General features: G+C 39.3%; 1 protein-coding gene across 12 annotated transcripts in view; it reads left to right on the top strand.

The window, feature by feature from the left end:
- Positions 1-20,373, top strand: part of gtdc1 (glycosyltransferase-like domain containing 1) — a 423,082-nt gene that overhangs the window by 104,969 nt on the left and 297,740 nt on the right. For 11 of the 12 annotated variants that reach the window (XR_013577994.1, XR_013577993.1, XM_078552498.1 and 8 more), the window contains one exon: positions 18,457-18,624. Coding sequence is in view for 9 of the 12 variants with exons in the window: in XM_078552498.1 (XP_078408624.1) it covers positions 18,457-18,624 (168 nt within the window). In the remaining 3 variants the exon portion in view is untranslated. Of the gene's footprint in view, positions 1-16,509; positions 16,648-18,456; positions 18,625-20,373 lie in introns of those variants that run through there. The other variant, XM_078552502.1, reaches the window with a different exon arrangement.

Here is a 20,373-nt window from a genome sequence, read left to right as displayed (position 1 = left end):
TACAATATGGGGATAGTTTGGGTGCAAACCAAGCAAATTCCCCTTAAGAGGAAATATGGGGCATCCAATGCTGACTGACAAAGGAAAATAGATAAAAATAACACAGGAAAAGGTTGTTAATGACAAATGGATACGGAGTGTGCAGGGGGAAATTGAAAAAAGAACATAAAGGGGGCATGGAGAAAGTATGAGAAAAGATTAATAAGTAATGTAAAAGAGAACTCAAACATTTTTATAGACATAGAAAAAATAAGATAGTTAAAGGAATGGTGGAGTTGATTATGGACAAAAATGGAAGTCATCTTGTGGAGGCAGAGGGTATGACTGAGGTACTGAATGAATACTTTTTATGTTTTACAAAAGTAGAGGATGAAGTTTATCTTTGAGTGGAGGAGGAGGTAGTAAAGATAGTGGATGGTTTAAAAATTGATTGAAAGGAGGAACTAAATAAATTGGCATCACTCAAACATAACAGGACACCTGGTAGAGATATGATACACAAGAACACAGGAAATACAAGTAGGAGAAGAACATGTGGCCTGTTGAGGTCCACCATTCAATTCAATCATGGCTGATCTTGGGCTTCAACTTCACTTTCCTGCCCATTCTCCTTATTCCTTGATTTCCTGACAGATCAAAAATCTGCCTATCTCAGCCTTAAGTGTATTCAGTGATGGACCATCCACAACCCTCTGGATAGAGAATTTCAAAGATTCACAGCCCTTTGAGTGAAGTTATTTTCCCTCATCCCAGACCCAAATGATTGTCCCCTTAACCTGAGACTGTGACCCGTGTTTTAGATTCCCCAAACAGCAGAATCAATTTCTCAGTGTCTACCCTATCAACCCACTTCAGAATCTTGTATGCTTTAATGAGATCGCCTCTCTTTCTTCTAAATTCCAGAGAATATAGGTCCAATTTACTCAGCCCCTCATCCCAGGGACCAATTTAGTGAGCCTTTGCGGTACTGTCCCAATGCAAATACATCCTTAAATATGGAGACCAAAGCTGCATACAGTATTCTCACTAAAGCCCTGTACAATTGTAGCAATACTTCTTTATTCATATACTCCAACCCCCTTGAAATAAAGGCCAACATACCATTAACCTTCATAACTGCTTGCTGTACCTGCATGTTCACTTTCTGCCCAAGTCTCTTTCAACATCAACATTTACAAGTTTTATACCTTTTAAAAAATATTCCGCTTTTCTATTCTTATGGCCAAAATGAATAACTTCACACTTCCCCACATTATATCTGCCGTTTTGTTGCCCGTTCACTTAACCTGTCTGTTTCTCTTTGCAATCTCTGTGTCCTTCCCACAGCTTACCTTTCCACCTATCTTTGTATCATCAGCAAGCTTAGATACATTACTCTTTGTCTCTTCATCTAAGTCATTAATATAGATAGTAAATAGCTGTGTCCCCAGTACTGATCCTTGCAGCACCCCACTAGTCACAGGCTGCCAACTTGAAAATGCCCTGCTTTTGTGCCACTCTGCCTCCTGTCAGTTAACCAATCCTCTATCCATGCTAACATATTACCCCCAACTTCATGAGCCCTTATCTTGCCTATTAACCTTTGTGTAGCACCTTAATAAATGCCTTTTGGAAATCCAAGTGTACTATATCTACTGGTGTCCCTTTATCTACCCTACTGGTTAATCCTCAAAAAACTGTAATAAATTTGTCAAACAGAATTTCCCTTTTTTAAAACCATGTTGACTTGTTCTAATCTACTATACTTTTCTAAGTACATTGTTAAGACTTCCTTAATAACAGATTACAGCATTTCCCCAATGACTGATGTTAGGCTAGCTGGCCTGTAGTTTCCTGTTTTTCTCTGTCCCTCCTTTCTTGAAAAACAGTGTTAGGTTTTGCAACTTGATGGGACTGTTCCCGAATCTAAGGAATTTTGGAAAATCATAGATAGTGTAGCCACCATCTCTGCAGCTATCTCTTTTAGAACCCTAGGATGTAGGCCATTATATCCTGATGATTTGTCGGATTTTACCCCATAAGTTTCTCTAATACTTTTTCTCTGTTGATGTTAATTACCTTAATTTCCTCACTCATTTTAGTCCCTATTTTACCCTCTATCTCTGGTATGCAACTTGTGTCGTCTTCTGTGAAGATGAACACACAATTTTTGTTCAATGCCTCTGATACTTCCTTATTCCCCATGATAATTTCTCCTGTTTCTGTTTCTAAGGGAACAAGTTTTACCTTAGCTATTCTTTTCCCTTTTGCTGAAAAAAGAGACATGTCGAAGCTTTTCACTTTGCATTCTTCAGAACACTTGCAAAGTGTTCTGATGAGTGCAAGACTAAAAGCTTCAACATGTCTCTTTTTTCAGCAACACTCAAGTTCTGTACTACCGAACGACTTTTCCTTTTTATATGTTTATCAAAGCCCTTACAACCTGTTTTTATATTTCTGGCTAGTTTACTCTGAAAATCTATTTTTTTCCTTTTTAGCAACTTTTGGTGGCTCTCTGCTGGTTTCTAAAACTCTCCTAATCCTCAGACTTGCCATTGTTCTTTGCAACATGACAAATCTCTTTTTGAAAATGTAATACAATCCTTAAGTTCCTGACTGGATTTTTCTTGGACGGATGGATCTTTCTTGCTGAGATTTTGTTTTTCAATGGAATGTATTTTTATTAGACATTTTGAATTGTTTCTTTAAATGTTTCCAACTGTTTATTTACTGCCATACCTTTTAATCTATTTACCCAATCAACCTGAGCTAGTTCTCCCCTCACATCTATGTAATTGGCTTTATTTAAGGTTCTTGTTTGTGATTGGAGTATGTCACTTTTCAACTTAACATGGAATTCAGTGGTATTATGATCACTAAGTCCTAGCGGATCTTTTTACCATGACATTACTAATTAACGCTGCCTCATTACACAATACTAGATCTAAATAGCTTTATCTCTAGTCGGTTCCACAATGTATTGCCCCAGGAAACTGTCACAAGAGTATTCTGCAAACTCATCTTCGAGATGATTTGATTGTCCCAGTCTACACAAAGATTAAAGCCACCCACAATTATTACATTGCCTTTGTTAAGAAATAATTTCTTGTTTAATGCGCTGTCTAATGATATAACCACTGTTAGGGAATCTATAACCTACTTCCACCATCATTTCTTGACCCTTGCTATCTCCACCCATACTGACTCTACTTCATTAACTTCTGAGACCAGATGCTTTCCCACTAAAGATCTTATGTCATCCTTTACCATCAGGACTTTGCTATTCTGTCTGTCTTTCCAAAATATTGTGTACCCTGGAATATTTATTTCCTAACGTTGATCAGCTTGCATCCATGTTTCTGTAATGGTGATTAAATTTAAATCATTCATAGTCGTTTGGTAGTATAGAACTTGAGTAGTGCTTAAAAAAAAGACATTTTGTCGAAGCTTTTTGTCTTGCACTCATCAGGAAAATCACAAGAATACCAATGTCAGGGGAAACAACAGCATTATACTGTATGAGAGGAGAGTGCTGATTGGATGACAAGTGGACTCTGGTAGAGACGTTGCCATGGAGAATGCACCAAATAATGGTGACTGACAGTTAACTGCCAAGCATTGTTTGAAAGTTAAACCGGGCAGCTTGACTGACTGGTCAAGGCATTGCCCTGAAGAATGAACCAGCGAATGGCTATCACTTATTTTGTTTAGCTGAAACAGGCGCAATGTGTGTAGTTGTTCTTTTTGTCTACAAAGAACAGGGCCCTGTGTATTAGTATATGTCGCTTCCAGTACACACACATGCGCCACAGTGCAAGCCTGACTGACAATCTTAAATTTGTTGTTAGCATAATTCTTAGCACACTGAAGTTTATTTAGCATATGTTGTCCAATCACGGAATCACATCTAATCACTGTGCTTTGAGTTTTGCGAGCGCAGGCTAGTTGGGTGCGGCCTGTACCTTGCCTGTTGTGAACAGCGGAAGGGACATGCTGTTTGATACGATCTGCAGTTTTTGGCATCACACTGGCACTGCTCATTACTCATTTGTGAGGTAGGCAGATCGTCTTTTTGATTTCATGGCAGCATCCTGCTCGTGGTGAATATCATGTGTTGCTACTGCATCCTGTTGATTTTTGAGATACCTTGCCCTTCCAGGCTAACCTGAGGTAGACTGGGCACTATTCCCTGCATTGATCTTATTCACTGATGCACAATTAATGTTAAACTCTGTCCCTTTGTGTCCCACTCTGCTGGTCTTAAACCAGATCACTTCACTGTTCTATTGCCCCAACCTTTCTCTTTGGGTTTCTAAATCTCCCTTCACCCAAATGCTCCTCCTATTCCATCCTAATTTGCTGAGGGAGTTTAGGATGGAGAGAGCAGAAACTCTGATGACAATCATTTAATCCACCTTGGATACTGGAATGGAGCCAGAGGACAGGAAGATTGCAAATGGTGCATCTCTGTTCAAAAAGGAGAGGAACTGGAGAAGCTGGGATTGCTTTCCTTAGAACAGGAGAGGTTGAGGGGAGACCCAATGGAGGGTATTTAAAATTATGGAGGATTTTCATAGAATAAGTAGGGAGAAACTATTTCTTCTGGCAAGTGAATTTTAACCAGAGGCCATATATTTAAGATAATTGGTAAAATAACTACAGGGGAAATGGAAAATGTATTCGTTCGGAGGATTGCTAAGATCTGGAATACACTGCCTAAAAGGGTAGTGGAATAAAATTCCCTAGCACTTGAACAGGACTACTTTTGCAGTGTTATGGGTAAAAAGCTGGAGTTTGGAACTAGATTGAACAGTTCTCTCAGAGAGCTGAAACAGACATGATGGTCCAAAGGCCGCCTTCTGTGTTGTGAGTTATGATGATTCATTCCTCAGCTAACGCCACCAAAAGAAAGTATTTGCTCAGTCATTTATTTGCTTGGTGTACAAAAATTGGGTGCTGCCTTTACCTACTAAAAGTGATTGAAAATGTGATATGATGCTGTCTAACTGCAAGTTCTTTCCTCAGTACCCTCCCATTTACCGTGCACTGAATGGGAGATTCACTTGTCATATTTTTTAAAATGCGACATCAGTATCTGTAGATGTCACACTGATGGTATTGTTTCTTATAGGTGCAACGCTGTCTTAAAATGCTCGATGTTTCTGAGCTACAGCCTGAAACAAACTAGCACATTTCCATCTTCAAAGTTACTCAACCAACGACAACATAACTCATATTTATGTGGTGCCTTTAACATAATGAAACATCTCAAGGCACTCCACAAGAGCATTATAAAACAAAGTATGAACCAAACAATGGTTTAACTCAACTATGTTTATTTATAGGCTTTAAACTTTAATGCAGTCCATGATTGACACCTGCTTGTATTATCCTTCTATTTTAAATATTCCTTACTTGCAGAAGGATGGAGACAATTGTGGCGAAAGTGGAAAATCCTTTCCTGGCAACACGTAGCTCCAGCTATTGCAAGGAGACTGCTTTTTACTGTTAATTCTGTTAATTGATTACAATTTTTTGCAAAGATAAGAGGGAGGAGGAAGCCACATAGCTGACCTTTGATGTATGTTGTATTGTTTTAATACTCCACAGCCGAAGTAATTTCCATTCTTGACTTAGATCATATTTGTAGCTTTCTGTAGAGTCTAGGATGGTAATCACCTGGATATTTTGTTTACCTTTCTGATTTAGAGTACAAAATCAGCTTTAGGATGTTGATTTACAAGTTCCAGAGACTGATGTTGCCTTTGTGTTGATGGCATGCTAATCTATATCCTCTCAAATTCATAGTAATAATCTTAGAATGCATATCTGGTCATGGAAAAGGGATGGAAAAGGTCTCCATTCTATTTTAAGGCATAATAGTAGTAAAAGAGTTAAGATGGTTTTCTTTCTTGACTTCCTTCCGATTCCAGGTAAAACCCTTTTCCTTGCTTACAAAGGAATCTTCAGAGAGCAGAATATCCTGCTTCTTTATTATTTGCAGGTTAACCTTATAATAGAATTTTTTCATCTGGTTTTAGTCAGCTTGGCGTATTACTTGGCAGTGGTTTCTTTTGTATGCGGTACTTAAAGCTTAAACAGCACAGGAAATGCAAATCATTCTCACACTGAAGATATATAGTGACGTGATTGTGTGGCAGTAAGTATGGGTCTTGGTTTTGCCACATTAAAGACCTTTTTTTAAAGAACACATGAAAGCTTTTGTAAATTCAGTTAGAACTGTAATGAAGCTTCAAAGCTTGTAGATTTGAATCCATTGTAAGCCACAGAACTTTGTATTTGGGATATTTATAGCTATTGTTTTTTTCCAGTTCTGTGAAGTTTTACGAGACTTATAAAATTAATGTGCATTTAATTTACTTGCACCTTTTAAATTCTTCCACTTAATGTAAAAAAGTTTGCCACAGGATATGTGGCCAGATCTACATATAGCCTGATTTTCCATTTAGAGTTCCTGATTAAATGCATAACTTTTTGTGCTCATCTTCAAATATAAATAAAATTGATTTATTCTTTACTGTGGAGACCCGTGAACCCCGATGAATAGTTATAATACAGAATTTTGAAATCAGGGAACGCTGACTGATGACTGCACCGTTTTTGCCACCCATTTAAAGGTTCTAAAATTAAGCCAAAGCAGCCTTAGTTTTACTGCATCCGGATTTCTTTTCTAACTCACCTTTTTTGCCTCTGGTACTGTCTTGGTGAATCATAGGATGGATACAGCACAGAATGAGACCATTTGGCCCATCATGACAAGCCAGCTCACTGCAAGAACATCTCAGCTACTCCCACTCCCCCACCCTTTCCCTGAAGCCTTGCAGATTTGTTTCCCTTCAGGAGCTTATCCATTTTTAAAAAAAAAGCCACAATTGAATCTGCCTTCACCACATTTTCAGGCAGTGCATTCCAGATCTACCCACTCCCTGATAAAAATGTTTTTCCTCATATTGCTGTTGGTTCTTGCCGCAGATCAATTGTCCTCTGTTTCTTGACCCTTCCAGCAATAAGAACAGTTTCTTTCTATCCACTCTCTCTAGATTCAGGATGGAAGTAGAGTTGAGGCAGAAGATTAGCCATGGTCAAATTGACTGGCGGGATAAGCTCAAGGGGCTGATTTAAGGCAATTGGTGAAAGCACCAACAGCGACATGAGGAAAAATGTTTATGCAGGGAATGATTAGGATCTGGAATGCACTGCCTGAGAGTATGATGGAAGCAGATGGTCTCCTACTTCTTATGTTCTTATGACCCCCTCATGCTTTTGAACAGCTTTATCAAATCTCCTCTTAACCATACCTTCACTAAGGAGAACAACCCCAGCTTCTCTAATCTGTCCATATAACTGAAGGCCCACATACCTGGGATCTGAGGACTTCTGTTGTGTGAACGCTGTCACTTGATGTTGAATTCTGGTGTCAGTACCTCAAAAGGTTCAGTTTGACATCTGTTGCTACTAGAGTGATACTGGCATGCATCTTTGATGCCATATTAGCCAACATTCGTGACCTGAGGTCAGAGTTTCCCCTTTCCCAAGAATGGATGTGTGCCCTTGCCCTTCAAAAAATGTAATACGGCCAGCATCTGTTGCCAAAGCTTCCATGGTTACCAAATAATTGAAGAGCCTATAAATTTAAATGGAAATGGTGCCCTGGAGTATGCTTCTTAAAGTATGGGCTTAGTTACAATTGGAGCTAACTAACCTTGTCTTGAAATAATATTCTAAGGGACTTTGACTTGTGAAATTTGTCAAAAGCTGAATGGTGCTGAGCTCCAGAGGGACAATGGATTTATCTAGAATAGTTTTTGACTGTCCGCAGTTCCGCAGGGAACAACATAGTTATCAGACGTTGAGCTTCAAAGTGCATCTACTCCCTCGGTAGCAGCACTCTCTGTATTTTTTCCAAGGTTTGTCAATTGCATGGCATCAGAATGGAATCCAGTTGGCTCTGTTGTTGTTAATAGCTTGGCATGTCCTTCGCTTTTCATTTGCATTACTTAATATTGCTGAGAAAGCTTGCATCTTTAGCCAGTTATCTTCTTCATCAAGAGGACAGCTAACAGTTGTCATTGGCTAGATGCTGGCCCTGAGATAATGCCAAGTCAGAATAGCTGGCAGCTTCTATGCTGTGAATGATTGTGCAAGGCGCTTAGCCACGGGAGAAATATTGATAGTCACAAAGCTTGGGACTGAGTCTGTGGCACTGCCAACAGGGCGTATTCAACAGCGGTTGATGTAGCCAATAATCTGTGAGAGAAACAGTGTTAACTTTTGGGTTGATGAAGGATCATCATTGACCTGAAACGTTAACTCTGTTTCTCTCCACTGATGCTGCCTGGCTTGCCGAGTATTTCCAGTTTTTTTCTGTTTTTATTTCAGATTCCCAATATCTGCACTATTTTGCTATTGTGTTCAAACAACCAATAATCTCATTGCTTTAGAAGCTGAAGTCATAAGTAAACTGAAACTCAACTACTAGACACTCATCAACTAAGCATAGTCCTAATAAGATAACTACAAATGGATACAGAGTTGCAGGCAAAGAGTAGAGGGCCTTTAAAACAGCACTTGAAGCCTCTTTAGAGCAATCAAGAGCTGTTGCAAAGGTGGATTTTGATACAGTACACCATGAGGCTAAGATTATTAAGTACATGAAGCAGGATCAGTGGGTTGTATTTGTGCATAATGGTTCACATTTGCACAAAAGTAATTCTAAATTGTTTTTCCATTGAATAAATTCAGCTGGCAAAGACTTGCTTTATGTGCCCTTGGATCCTGATGGGAACACTATATTGAGTTGGTGTCTGACACAGTAAGTCGTGGTGAGGGTCTAGGTGCATAGAAGTTAAATAAGTTACTGAAAGGTGCTGCACAGATCAAAGACATTAATGAATAAATTCACCGGGAGGATGTGGCACTGTGCTGTTTAATAGAACAACTGGTGTGGAAGTGTGTTGATGTTGAATTCCACTGTTGCTCTTAGTGAACAGCAATGGATTTGGAGTGCCAGGTACCATCAACTCACCTTCGATCTCTCTGCTGAGGATTAGTGAATAAGATACAATTTGAGCCATGCATAACCTTACGATTCTAAATCACAGTTGTGATCTCCTTATCTACAAGAAAGGAGGACATTCTTTGCCTGAAAACAGTGGAAGAACCTTAATGATACCGGTGCCTTTTTAGGTCTTTGATTTGTCATATAAATAACAGGTCCTCTGAAAGTTCATGTACAATTAGAAAGGAATTTATTTTTTGAGGAGTATGTAAGATTAGTTGTGGATATCTTATATATTGTGGACAAGGCTCAGAAGAATCATACCTACAATGCATCTAACAATTTTCATTAGACATCATGCTGCCTTCATGGTGAAACTGAAGCAATGTGATGGTGTCCAACATGTATACTCCAGTTGTATGAACTGAAGAATCCTTTTCTCTATCTTTCTTAAAAAGGGATAGGATAAGGTTTTTCAGCGTTAGCCATCCTATTCCATGTTTTCTGAAACAATGCGATGGATGTAAAGAGTGGCTCAGTAGTGTTTATTTTGGGCAGCTCTGAATATAGTAGTCCTTTATGCAGATCACTGTATCGTTGGTAGAATCAACTGAGGATCTGGTGATCCCTGTTCCATCTTGAATCGTGGACCCACCAGTTGGATATGATGGTGGGTATTCCCAGGTGTGTTGTTATAGCCTTACATGGCTCCAGCTGAAATGTCAAAGATATTGATGCAGAAAGTATGAGGGGCACCTGCCCCAATTTTTATTTGGCAATATGGCATATTGTGAGAGGGATTCTGAAAGACTGCAAAAGGGCGTAGATAGTTAAAACAAAAACTTGCATTTATATAGCTTCTTTCATGACCTCAGGATATTTCAAAGTGCTTTGCACAGTGCCCTTTTTTGAATCTTGCTGTGGGATCTTTTATGTCCACCTGAGAGGCCAGATTGGGCCTCGGTTTAATGTTTCATGCAAAAGACACCTCAAACAACGCGACACTCACTCAGTATTACACAGAAGCGTGTTGCAGCCTCTGGAGTGGTGACAATGTGTGTAGGTAAGTCCTTTTTATACAAAAAAATAGGCAAAGGAATTCCTTGGTCTTACATCTGGAAGCCTGAGAAGTATCAACCCCTGCCTCATGTGAAACTAAAATGATATGGGCCTGCTTCCTGGCAGCCAGAAGAAGAAATAGGGGAAGATGAATAAGCACAATTTATATTTGGAAGGTGCTAATAATTTGACTTTTGAAATAACACTTGAAATTTCCAAAGTGGTGCTAATGGACTTTGCAAACCATCCAGGTAGCTTGACTCTCCTGCTAACTTTGATGGTATGGGGAACTGGGAGTTGTCTATGGGAGTAACCAAAAGTATGTGCCTAAGCTAAGATTCCCTAAACTCAATTCATACAAAGATGATGCTTCGCTTTGAATTCTTCCGAATCCACATTACCTAAAGTGCTGAGTATTATGCAGGAATTATCGGAAAATAAAGTATACCATCATCACTAAGGAAAATGTAAGGTGATACAAAAAAGTTTTTGTGTTCTTTCATGGAATATGAGCATCACTGACAAGGCCAGTATTTCTTGATCATCTCTAATTGCCCTTGAGAAGGTGGTGTTGAGCTGATCCTTGAACCACTGCAGTACATCTAGTGTAGTTACATCTAAAGTGCTGTTAGGAAGGGAGTTTCAGGATTTTTGATTCAGTGACAGTGAAGGAACAGTGATATAGTTCCAAGTCAGGGTGGTGTGTGGTTTGGAGATGTATGCTGTGGTGTGGTGATGCACTAGAAATTGAAGAATTTCATCAAAGGAACGCTGAGAGAAAATGTGTACATCAACGTACAGATGACTGCTTATTTTCCTTCAATTGAATATCAAACCCTTGTTCTGTTGACAAAACCTAAGAGTTATATAGTCAGAAGAGGTGGTTAACCTTCCCTGGCAGATTGGAAACCATTCAATTTTCCATCATAGTCATTTTGCAGCCACACTGTTTAGCATAATCCAAGGTAATTCATCAAATATTTATAAAATTGTTGGCCCAAATTAAATTTACTGAAATTTCAGAAAATTCAATTAATGTCAAAAAAATTTGGATAATTTGTTATAATTGGAATGACTTGATATCTGCACTCTGTGTTCTTTTCAGGACACTAATATGAAGCACAGGGTGTGGGCCACATGATTCCTGGATCCTCATTCATACAAAAATAATTTCATATTTTGGCATGTTTAATGCTGCCATTTCTGTTGCTTTAGATTTAGACCCAGGCTATAGAGATGATGAGGCAATGTTTAAGCACAAAGGTTACCCAGGCCCCCAAAATACTGTTGTCTTTTTAAGTGAGCAAGCATAAAGTCTTACTATTCTCAAAATAACCAAGTCTCTCTGATGATAACATATAGAATGTACAAGCCCAAAGAATTTGTATTAAAATGCGAATGTTAAAACACTGCTCAACACTGCCCTAACTCTAAAGTTATCTGGGACCCTGGTCACTGAGGACAAGACTTTCATCTATTTTCAGCAGCTTTATTTATAATTTCATAAATAGTTAATGGTGACTTAAAGCTGCCTTTAATGTTGGGAAATTAATAGCAGGTGTCAACTATTTCTGCCAAACACTGATTTACATCAAATATTACTGGTTTTGTGTGTGAATGTTGCGAAATGACTGTCTGAAAAAGACATGGTAATCCCACCACCTACACAAAAATTTCCTCTCCATTCACTTGAAAAAAGCTGTTGGTAAGGATTCCCCAGAGGGGCCGATGGAGCCTCCAGGGACTTCCTCAGAGCAAAAGGCTCTCAGTGCAGCCATCAAAACAACGTCTGTTCTTTTTTTTTCAGTTTTTTTAAAATAGTAAGCTTGTATGCCTCAAATTGTCAGAAGGGATTTGTTGTATATCCAAAGGGGCTAACAATGACAAAATTTACCACTTCCTCATCTCCTCCTGGCCTGTTAAAAGATGCCGACCTCTTGGAGATCATACCATTTATATATTTTTTAAAAATCATCCACAGTTTACAGCCAAATTGCTGAGTACACACTATTGGAACATTAATTCTTGTACCTCTTGTCTCACATTGGCTGATGAATCTCTCAATTCCCCTTTTAAAGCATTTGTTCTAATTCAGCTGCAAGAAGCAGTCACAGGATGTGCAGTCTCTCTCTTTTTTGTGATACATGCAGTCTGTTTTCAGGTCAGCCTCACATCCTGAAGAAACAAGAGAATGCAGAAAGCTGGAGTTCAGCTGCAGTTCAGGAAACTGGCATCACAGACCTTTTCTGACTAGGTCCAGTTCTGATATGCAATTATTTTCAGAATTCCAGCTGGCTGCTCTATTATCAAAACATTGGTCAGCAATGCACAATTTGTCAGAATTCCATTAGGATGGGCAAAAATGCTGCCAAACATGCTTACAAGGAGAATAACTACACAGCAGAAACCTTTTAATATCAAATGTTCATCGCCATGACAGTATTTTACTAAATCATTGCCTATGGGATATTTAAAAGAGTGAATGTCACTATCTGTGCTTCTTTTTATAAGTCACTTAGCATGACTTGTTATTAGCTTTAACATCATCTCAACTAAACATTGTTTTCCTTTTGGGGTACCCAAGTCTTTTCTTAACTCCAGCATCACTCATCCTTTACCATCAACGTACACCAGATTTGAATGTAGCCTTGGTTTGGATTAATGCTGTAATAATGTTATAAATAATTCTCATTAACAACTTTGATAATCTTTTTTGTTTTTTTTTGAAGTAGCATCAGTACTGATACCATTAGATTTTGGAGGATTTACTGAGTCTGATGTTATAAAGAGGCTAACTAAACACCTGTAGTGACAAAGTAACTAGTAAAGGCTCTTCAACCTCGGTTCAGTGGATTTAAGGAAGCTCTGCCAAACTTAACCGTTCACCCAGAGCAGGAACCTGATGATATCCTGAAGTTTATTAAACAAATTAATAGAAAGGCCAAAGTGAAAGAATGTTAAAACTAATAACAGTTTTAGTAAAGTGACTTTTAAAAATGTTCTGATCATGATAGGTTAATAAGGTAACAAAAAATGCAAACCAAGCACGAGGATTTGTTTCTAGAGGTCTAGAAATGAAGAATAGAGAAGCTATGTTAAACTTGTATCGAACCTTGGTTAGACCACTGGTACTCCACAGTACCTGGAGTAGTGTACAGATCTGAAAAGGCTAGAGAGGCAGTGGAGGGGGTGCATGAAAGATTTACAAAGATTATTCTAGAAATATGAAGTTACGCCTATCAAGAAAGGATGAACAGTCTGGGTCTCTTTTCTCTTGGTGACTTAATAGAGGTCCTTTAAAATTAAGAAAGGTTTTAATAGAATAGATACTGAGTGTTTCCAGTTGTGGGGAAGAGCAAAACTAAACGCCATAAGCATAAGATAGTCACTAAGAAATATATTAGAGAATTCAGAAAAAAGCTTCCTTGCTCAGATAGTGGTGAGATTGTGGAACTCACTACCACAGGGAGTGGTTGAAGCGAATAGTATAGGTGCAATTAAGGGGAAGCTAGAGGAATATATGAGGGAGAAGGGAATAGAGGGTTATTCTGAAAAAATTAGATGAGGCTAGGAAACAGGCAAGGGTGTAGCACATTGCCAGCATGGACTGCTTGGGCCAAATGATCTGGTTTGGTGCTGTACATTCTAAATAGTTCATTCTTTTCAGTATTCCATAGGTGATGATTTAGTAAAATACAGTCCTGACAATGAACATTGGATATTAAAAGGTTTTTGCTATGTAGTTTTTTTCTATTGTAAGCATGTTTGGCAGCATTTTTCTCCATCTTAATGGAATTCTGCTGTATTTATACTGTACAAGGCTAATGTGACCTAATGAGCAATGAGACCTTAAATATTTACTTTTTAATCCAGAGTATACAAAATAGTCCTGTATTATTTAAGACCAGATGTTGCAATCTGCTAAATACCCCTTTTGCCAATATACTTAGTTTTACTTAAGAAAGCAAAAAAAAATTATGAAACATGAACCAAAATACAGTTAATATTGACAGAGTGTGGAGCAGAGGCCATAATGTTGGAATACTATCCCTAGATCATCATTCAGCTACCTTTGAAATTCAGACTGAACTTTCAAAGTAATTTCTTAATTAGTACTCTCCTGATTGGTAACTGATTTGGTATAAGCCTTTTTTTGTTTTTTTGAGAACGTTTTTCTTCAATTTTTAAAGTCGACCTGTTCCTCAACCTCTGCCAGTGCAGCTTTGTGGCCAGTTGTTCAAGAATGAATGAGAACAGCCTGAGTTAATATGACCTAGTTTTTCCTCCACCGCCGTTTCTTTCTATGGGGCAGGGGATAACCTTCACTCTAGATTCCACTATGTTGACTTGTCAGAGTTTGGGATTGAGGGAAGGAATCTGGATTTCACCATTATGGTGCACGCTGTTGATGAATGTGCTACTGCAGTCCACCAGAAATTTAATGAAGCCTATTTGAAAAGGAGTGAGTGAAACATATTCAATTATTGTATTTCTGATTAAAAGTCAGATGTTAAATATTCGTATATAAGATGTTTGCATTTATATTGAACTTTGACATACAAAAATGCCTCATGGACATTCGGGAGGTGGGGTGTAGGAGTGAGGGTCAGACATCGGAGGGGGGGTGGGGGTGAGGGTCTGGTTGAACCTCAGGGTCGGGGGGGGGAGTTGGGGGTCAGGGGGTTGGAGGTCAGGGCTGGCCTGCTGGGTGGGGGGTTGGGGGGGGATGAGAGGAGGGTCGGAAGGGTCCAGTTGGCTCAGGAGGGTGAGGAGTTCCGAGCAGGCGAGGGGAACCCCATGGGGTGGTGGTTATTTGGAGGTGGGGGGGTGTTGTGGGAGAGTCCCCTGTGGTGTCAGGGGTTGGGGAGAGTCCACTGGAGAGTTGGGGGAGTGGGGGAGTCCTGTAGAGAGATCGGTCTGGGTCTTAACAATAGTTGCCCAGAAATTAGAAGAGGTTTTAATTCTTCTAACTTTTTCTGAGTAACTATTGGTGTAACCCTGTTGGAACCATCCGAAGTTTGCATTTTAAATCACACTTTCGGATGGTTCATATTGCAGGGCAATTGCTCAGAGGATACCTGTGAAGTTCTGAGAGGGATTCCTCAGTGCATCTTTGGGGTACCCCTACAATCCAACCTGGGGAGCTCAGAGTTTACGGCCCAATAGCTTCTGAAGCCAATAGTTTCTGTCTTCCCAAAGTCTAACTGGAGGAAATTTTGGCTTATCCAGGATTGACTGTTGCACAAGAAATTTGATAACATAGACAGTGGATGCTTCAAAAGAGATGATGGGGAGGATATTGTCAACATAGATGTAGAATTTGTCATATTTTCAGCAACATTAGCAACTTGGATTTGCATTGCACATTTAACATAGTAAAGCTGCCAAATTGCTTCACTACCATTATCAAGCAAAATTTAACACTTAAGGGGATGTTAGAACAGACAACCTAAAGCTTGGTCAAAGTGGTAGGTATTAAGGAGCATTTTAAAAGCAGAAAGGAGAGGAGGAGAGGTTTAGGGATGGAATTCCAGAGTTTAGGGCCTGGGCAGTGGTGGTGAAGTAATTGAAGTGTCAGATAGTACATCTGGGACCGGCATGTAAATGAGAAGCAGGAGGCCGAGAATAGACCTTTTGTACTCCAGAGGTAACTGTGCAGGGATGGAAAAAGGAGGCCATTGCAAGAGATCATCTGGCGATGATTGGATAGGCAAGAGTAGAACCAGCTGAGGGCAGTCCCACTCAGCTAGGCCACAAATTAAGGGTGTTGGAAGAAGATGGTGTGATCAATGGTGGCAAAGTTTATAGAAAGAGCGAGAAGGATAAAGAAGGACAGTGCACCACGGTTACAGTGACATAGGATTTCATTTGTGACATTGATTAGGGCTTTTTGAGTGCTGAGGCGGGTGAAAACCTCATTGGAGAGGTTCAAGCATGGAGCTATGGGAATGATGGGCATGGATTGGAAAGCAACATCACATTCACAGCCTTTGGCGAGGAAAGGGAGTTGGGAGGTCAGAGTGGCCTTGGATAGGATTTTTGAGATGGCAGTTGATGATGGCAGAGGAGAAAGTGTACAGTGTCTGACGAGAGGGAACTATTCACAATATCAGTTAACAATGAGAATTATTTATTTATTCTTTCATGGGATGTGGGTGTCACTGGCACGACCAACATTTGTTGTCCATCCCTAATTGCCCTTGTGCTGAGTGGCTTGCTAGGCCATCTCGGAAGGCAGTTAAGAGTCAACCACTTTATCTGGATCTTACGTCACATGTAGACCAGACCAGGTAATGATGGCAGATTTCCTTCCCTAAAGGACATTAGTGAACCAGATGTGTTTTATGACAATCAATGATAGTTTCACAGTCAACATCACTGAAACTGTCTTTCAATTCCAGATTTTATTAATTGCATTTTAAATTCCACCAGATGCTGTGGTGGGATTTGAACCTATGTCCTCAGGGCATTAACTTGGGCTTTTGGATTGCTAGTCCGGTAACATTACCTCTACACCACTACCTCCCCTGAAATAGAGTTAACAGAACAGGAGGTGGTCTTGTGAACAAGATGAGTGGACACGAGATGAGGTAAGAAAGAAACACAGGTTCAGGCCTGTGGCAGGAGGAACCTGAAGAGGAGGTTTGGCTAGGTGATAAAAAGGAAGGAATAGGCTGCAGAGGGTAAGGGTGATTGAGGATAATGAGATTAGTCCCGAGTGAATGTGCTAGCCAGGGAGGTTGGCTGGGCAGTTGGGGTTGCTGCTTGTGAAGGGCCACAATGGATGTCTTGATGTGCCCTTTGGAGAATGTCCAGCAAGGCACAGAGAATAGCTGCGGATAATAGAGATAATAGATAACAGGGGATAATACATCTGGGGCGAGCATGTAAATGAGAAGTAGAAGGCTGAGAATAGACCCTTTGGTACTCCAGAGGTAACTGCGCAAGGATGGGAAAAGGAGGCCATTGCAAGAGATCACCTCGCGATGATTGGATAGGCAAGAGTAGAACCAGATAAGGGCAGTTCCCCTCAGCTAGTACTTGAAATCTGAAATGGCAGCAGGAAGGTAGTGATGTAGTAATGTGTTATGGTTGTGATGGTGAGAGGAGCAAAGTATCCAAAGGGGAGAAATGATAGGTGAGAAGCCTGGATGGCAGGAAGGGGAGAAATTGGAAGAAAAGAAGCTATGAAGTACCAAGAAGGAAAAAGGGGAGTTAGAAGTAATGGCCCCAGGTCTGGAACAGTAGCCAGAGTACATGCAAATAGACACATGGAATTCAGGTAACATAGGCATGACAGAGATCAGAAGATTCATGTTGTGGTTATAAATGGAGAATCAAAAATTGTTACACTTGGTACCTTAATGTTGCAATAAAATGTTACAATATCTAATTAAGCAGCTGTTAACCCCACAGGTACAAAACTTCACTAAATAAACAAGGCACATAAATTGTCCTTTTTATGGCTGAATCCATCTTTGAGGTTCATTGAATACGCATAGGTAATGCCTTGTCTGTCCTGACTCTGATGGCTTTATGATGCAAGTTTCATACGTTTTAGAATTGTTTAAGGATGTTTAGTTACGTTTGTAATATTGTTATGGACAACAGTTATGGCAATAGTGTCTAAGTACACAGTGAAAATGTTGAAAACAGAGTTGTGAGAATTTGGTGATATACTGCTTCTCCCATATTGCTAAGGACATAGCCAATATGTAAAATTTCTTTTCAACACTCACATTTCTTCGTAGTCATTTTAGTATCTGTGCTGAAAGCGTCTTAATTTTTTTTAAAATGAAAGAATCCTGTATTTATTATTTTTCATGATTAACTGTTGATATTTCCAGAGGTTGAAGATTAATTGACTCCAGTTAACTTTCAAAATCACTATGGCCAAATGAATTTCTAGGGGGGCACTGAAATCATTAGTCAGCAGTTTGTAGTACAGTTTGCCAAAAGAAACATTTATTGGATATCCATTTCACTCATAAAAAAATATTGTGGTCGTCCAACAGCAAGATCCTACAAGAAATGTGAAATTTTAATGAGTCCAGCAATCCAAGTATTCCCCATTCAATCTTATCTTTGTTCCACTTATCCTTCAGATATCGCTTTTCTTGCCTCTTTCAATAAAATCCATCTCGTCTCCCTTTTTTATGCTTCAGCTTACAGTAACAGAGCTCAAAAGACCAATGTGATGCCAACTCTTTTTAGTTGGAGTTCATAGCAGTTGCCTTAAAAGATCAAAACTTTCAGTGCAGCTACATGGTATTAATACTCAGCTTCTGATGTGTCCCTGTAGGGGTTTTTTTTCTCTGCTTTGGGTTGGGGGAAGGGAGTGATGGATATCCTATGGAACATGCTCAATATTTGCAAACACTGCTGTCCTTGTTTTATAGGGTCCTATTCACAAGCTCAGTCCTTAACCTGGCTGAACTGGTTGCCCTTCGACCTGACCTTGCCAAATTGAAAAAGGTCCTATACTTTCATGAGAACCAGTTGGTATATCCTGTCCGGAAAAGCCAGGAAAGAGACTTCCAGTTTGGATACAACCAAGTGATTTCATGGTAGGTGAGCTTGCATGTTGTCATTTTTGTTGATGTTACTCGTTAACTTTTCCCCTAAAGAGATGGCTTCCAAACCTGTTGATAACTTGCAATATGTAATAGTGTACTTTGCATTAGAAGGGCTGCTGGTAGCTCAGTCTCAAAGTAAGTCTATTCCAGTAAAGCTATTTAAATTCTAATTCTGGAATAAATCTTTATAAAGAACAGTATGATTGCTACGGTGCTTTCCTTGCCTGAGTGTTATTATGCTATTCAAAATGGGGTGTGTGCATATAAAATTATACTAATAACACACTACAAGGTTCACAGGTAAGTCAAACTGCATTTGTGCAAAAACTATGGGAAGTAAAGTTGCCCCTTTATACTCTGTTCTATTAATGTTATAAGTCTTAAGTCATAGAATAGATTATTTATTATGTTTACTTTGGTTATAGAATTTACCCATTCTCCCTGTAGTGCAAAATTATTGGTTAAAACTGGCAAATGCATTACCAGTTCAGTTGACTTGCTGAATGGAACAGTTTTTGGAAAAAAACTATTATCTGAAAATCAACTAAATATTATTTTGTGTATGACAGACAAAATATAATTATGATAATAAAACACTATGATCTGAGCATTTACATAGTTTACTTTAGCCTATTTCATCTGCATAGTCTGAATCTTGGCAAAATTTAACTTTGGGTTAATTGCCGGTCATGTTAAATGGATTCAAGAATTGAATGGAAACATTGTCGGAGAAAGATTTTTGTATGTCCCAAGCAGCTATAGTACAAGGTCCTTAACCAGAGGGATTTAACTTCATTGTCGTTCAGTAATGAAATGCTCTGCCCTGAAAGTATTAACTTGAATAGGTAAGACTTGGCTAAGTAGCTTAGGTTGTGGAATTTTGTGCATCTACAGAGCACCTTTAATAGAGAAAGACATCTCAAGGTGCTGAATAGATGGTGATGGTGGTGGAGTAAGGGAACATAGGAATACGAGTAGGCCATTAAGCTCCTTGAATCTGTTCCATCTCATTTGATGAGATCATCGCTGACCCATCTTCTAACTCTATCCATCTCCCTTGGCTAGCAAAAACCTATTGATTTTAGATTTAAAATTATTGAGCAGGCATCTATGCTTTTTTTGGGAGGGAGCTCCACATTTCTACCATCCTTGGCACAAATAAGTGCTTCCTAACTTCTCTCCTGAATGACCTGGCTGTGATTTTAAGGTCATGTCCTCTTGTCCAAGACTTCCTTACCAATGGAAAAAATTTCTTCCTATCAATTCCTTTCAAATTCCTAAAAGCCTCAACTCTGGGGAATACAAGATGGTTTATTAATCTCTCCTCATGAGAGGAGTCAGGGTAACACTCAATAAATATATGGGACAAAGGTCTAAATGGGATAGTTAGAAGAGGTTACCGAAAGTCAGTTAAAAGTCCTGAGAAGGATTTTAACGGTAGGAGGAATAATGATGAGGTGGATCTGCTTTTTTTGTTTTATTCTTTCATGGGATGTGGGCATTGCTGGCAAGACCAGCATTTGTTGCCCATCCATAATTGCCCTTGAACTGACTGACTTGTTAGGCTATTTCAGAGGGCAGGTAAGGGTCAACCACATTGCTGTGGGTTTATAGTCACATGGAGACCAAACCAGATAAGGATTCCAGATTTCTTTCCCTAAAGGGCATGAGTGAATCAGATGGATTTTTACAACAATCGATGATAGTTGTCATGGTCATCATTACTGAGACTAGCTTTAT

The sequence above is a fragment of the Cetorhinus maximus genome, chromosome 11 (genome assembly GCF_964194155.1).
Source record: "Cetorhinus maximus chromosome 11, sCetMax3.hap1.1, whole genome shotgun sequence".
Classification (NCBI taxonomy): domain Eukaryota; kingdom Metazoa; phylum Chordata; class Chondrichthyes; order Lamniformes; family Cetorhinidae; genus Cetorhinus; species Cetorhinus maximus.
The sequence above is the reverse complement of the archived record's forward strand: the minus strand, read 5'-3'. Positions and strand labels throughout refer to the sequence as shown.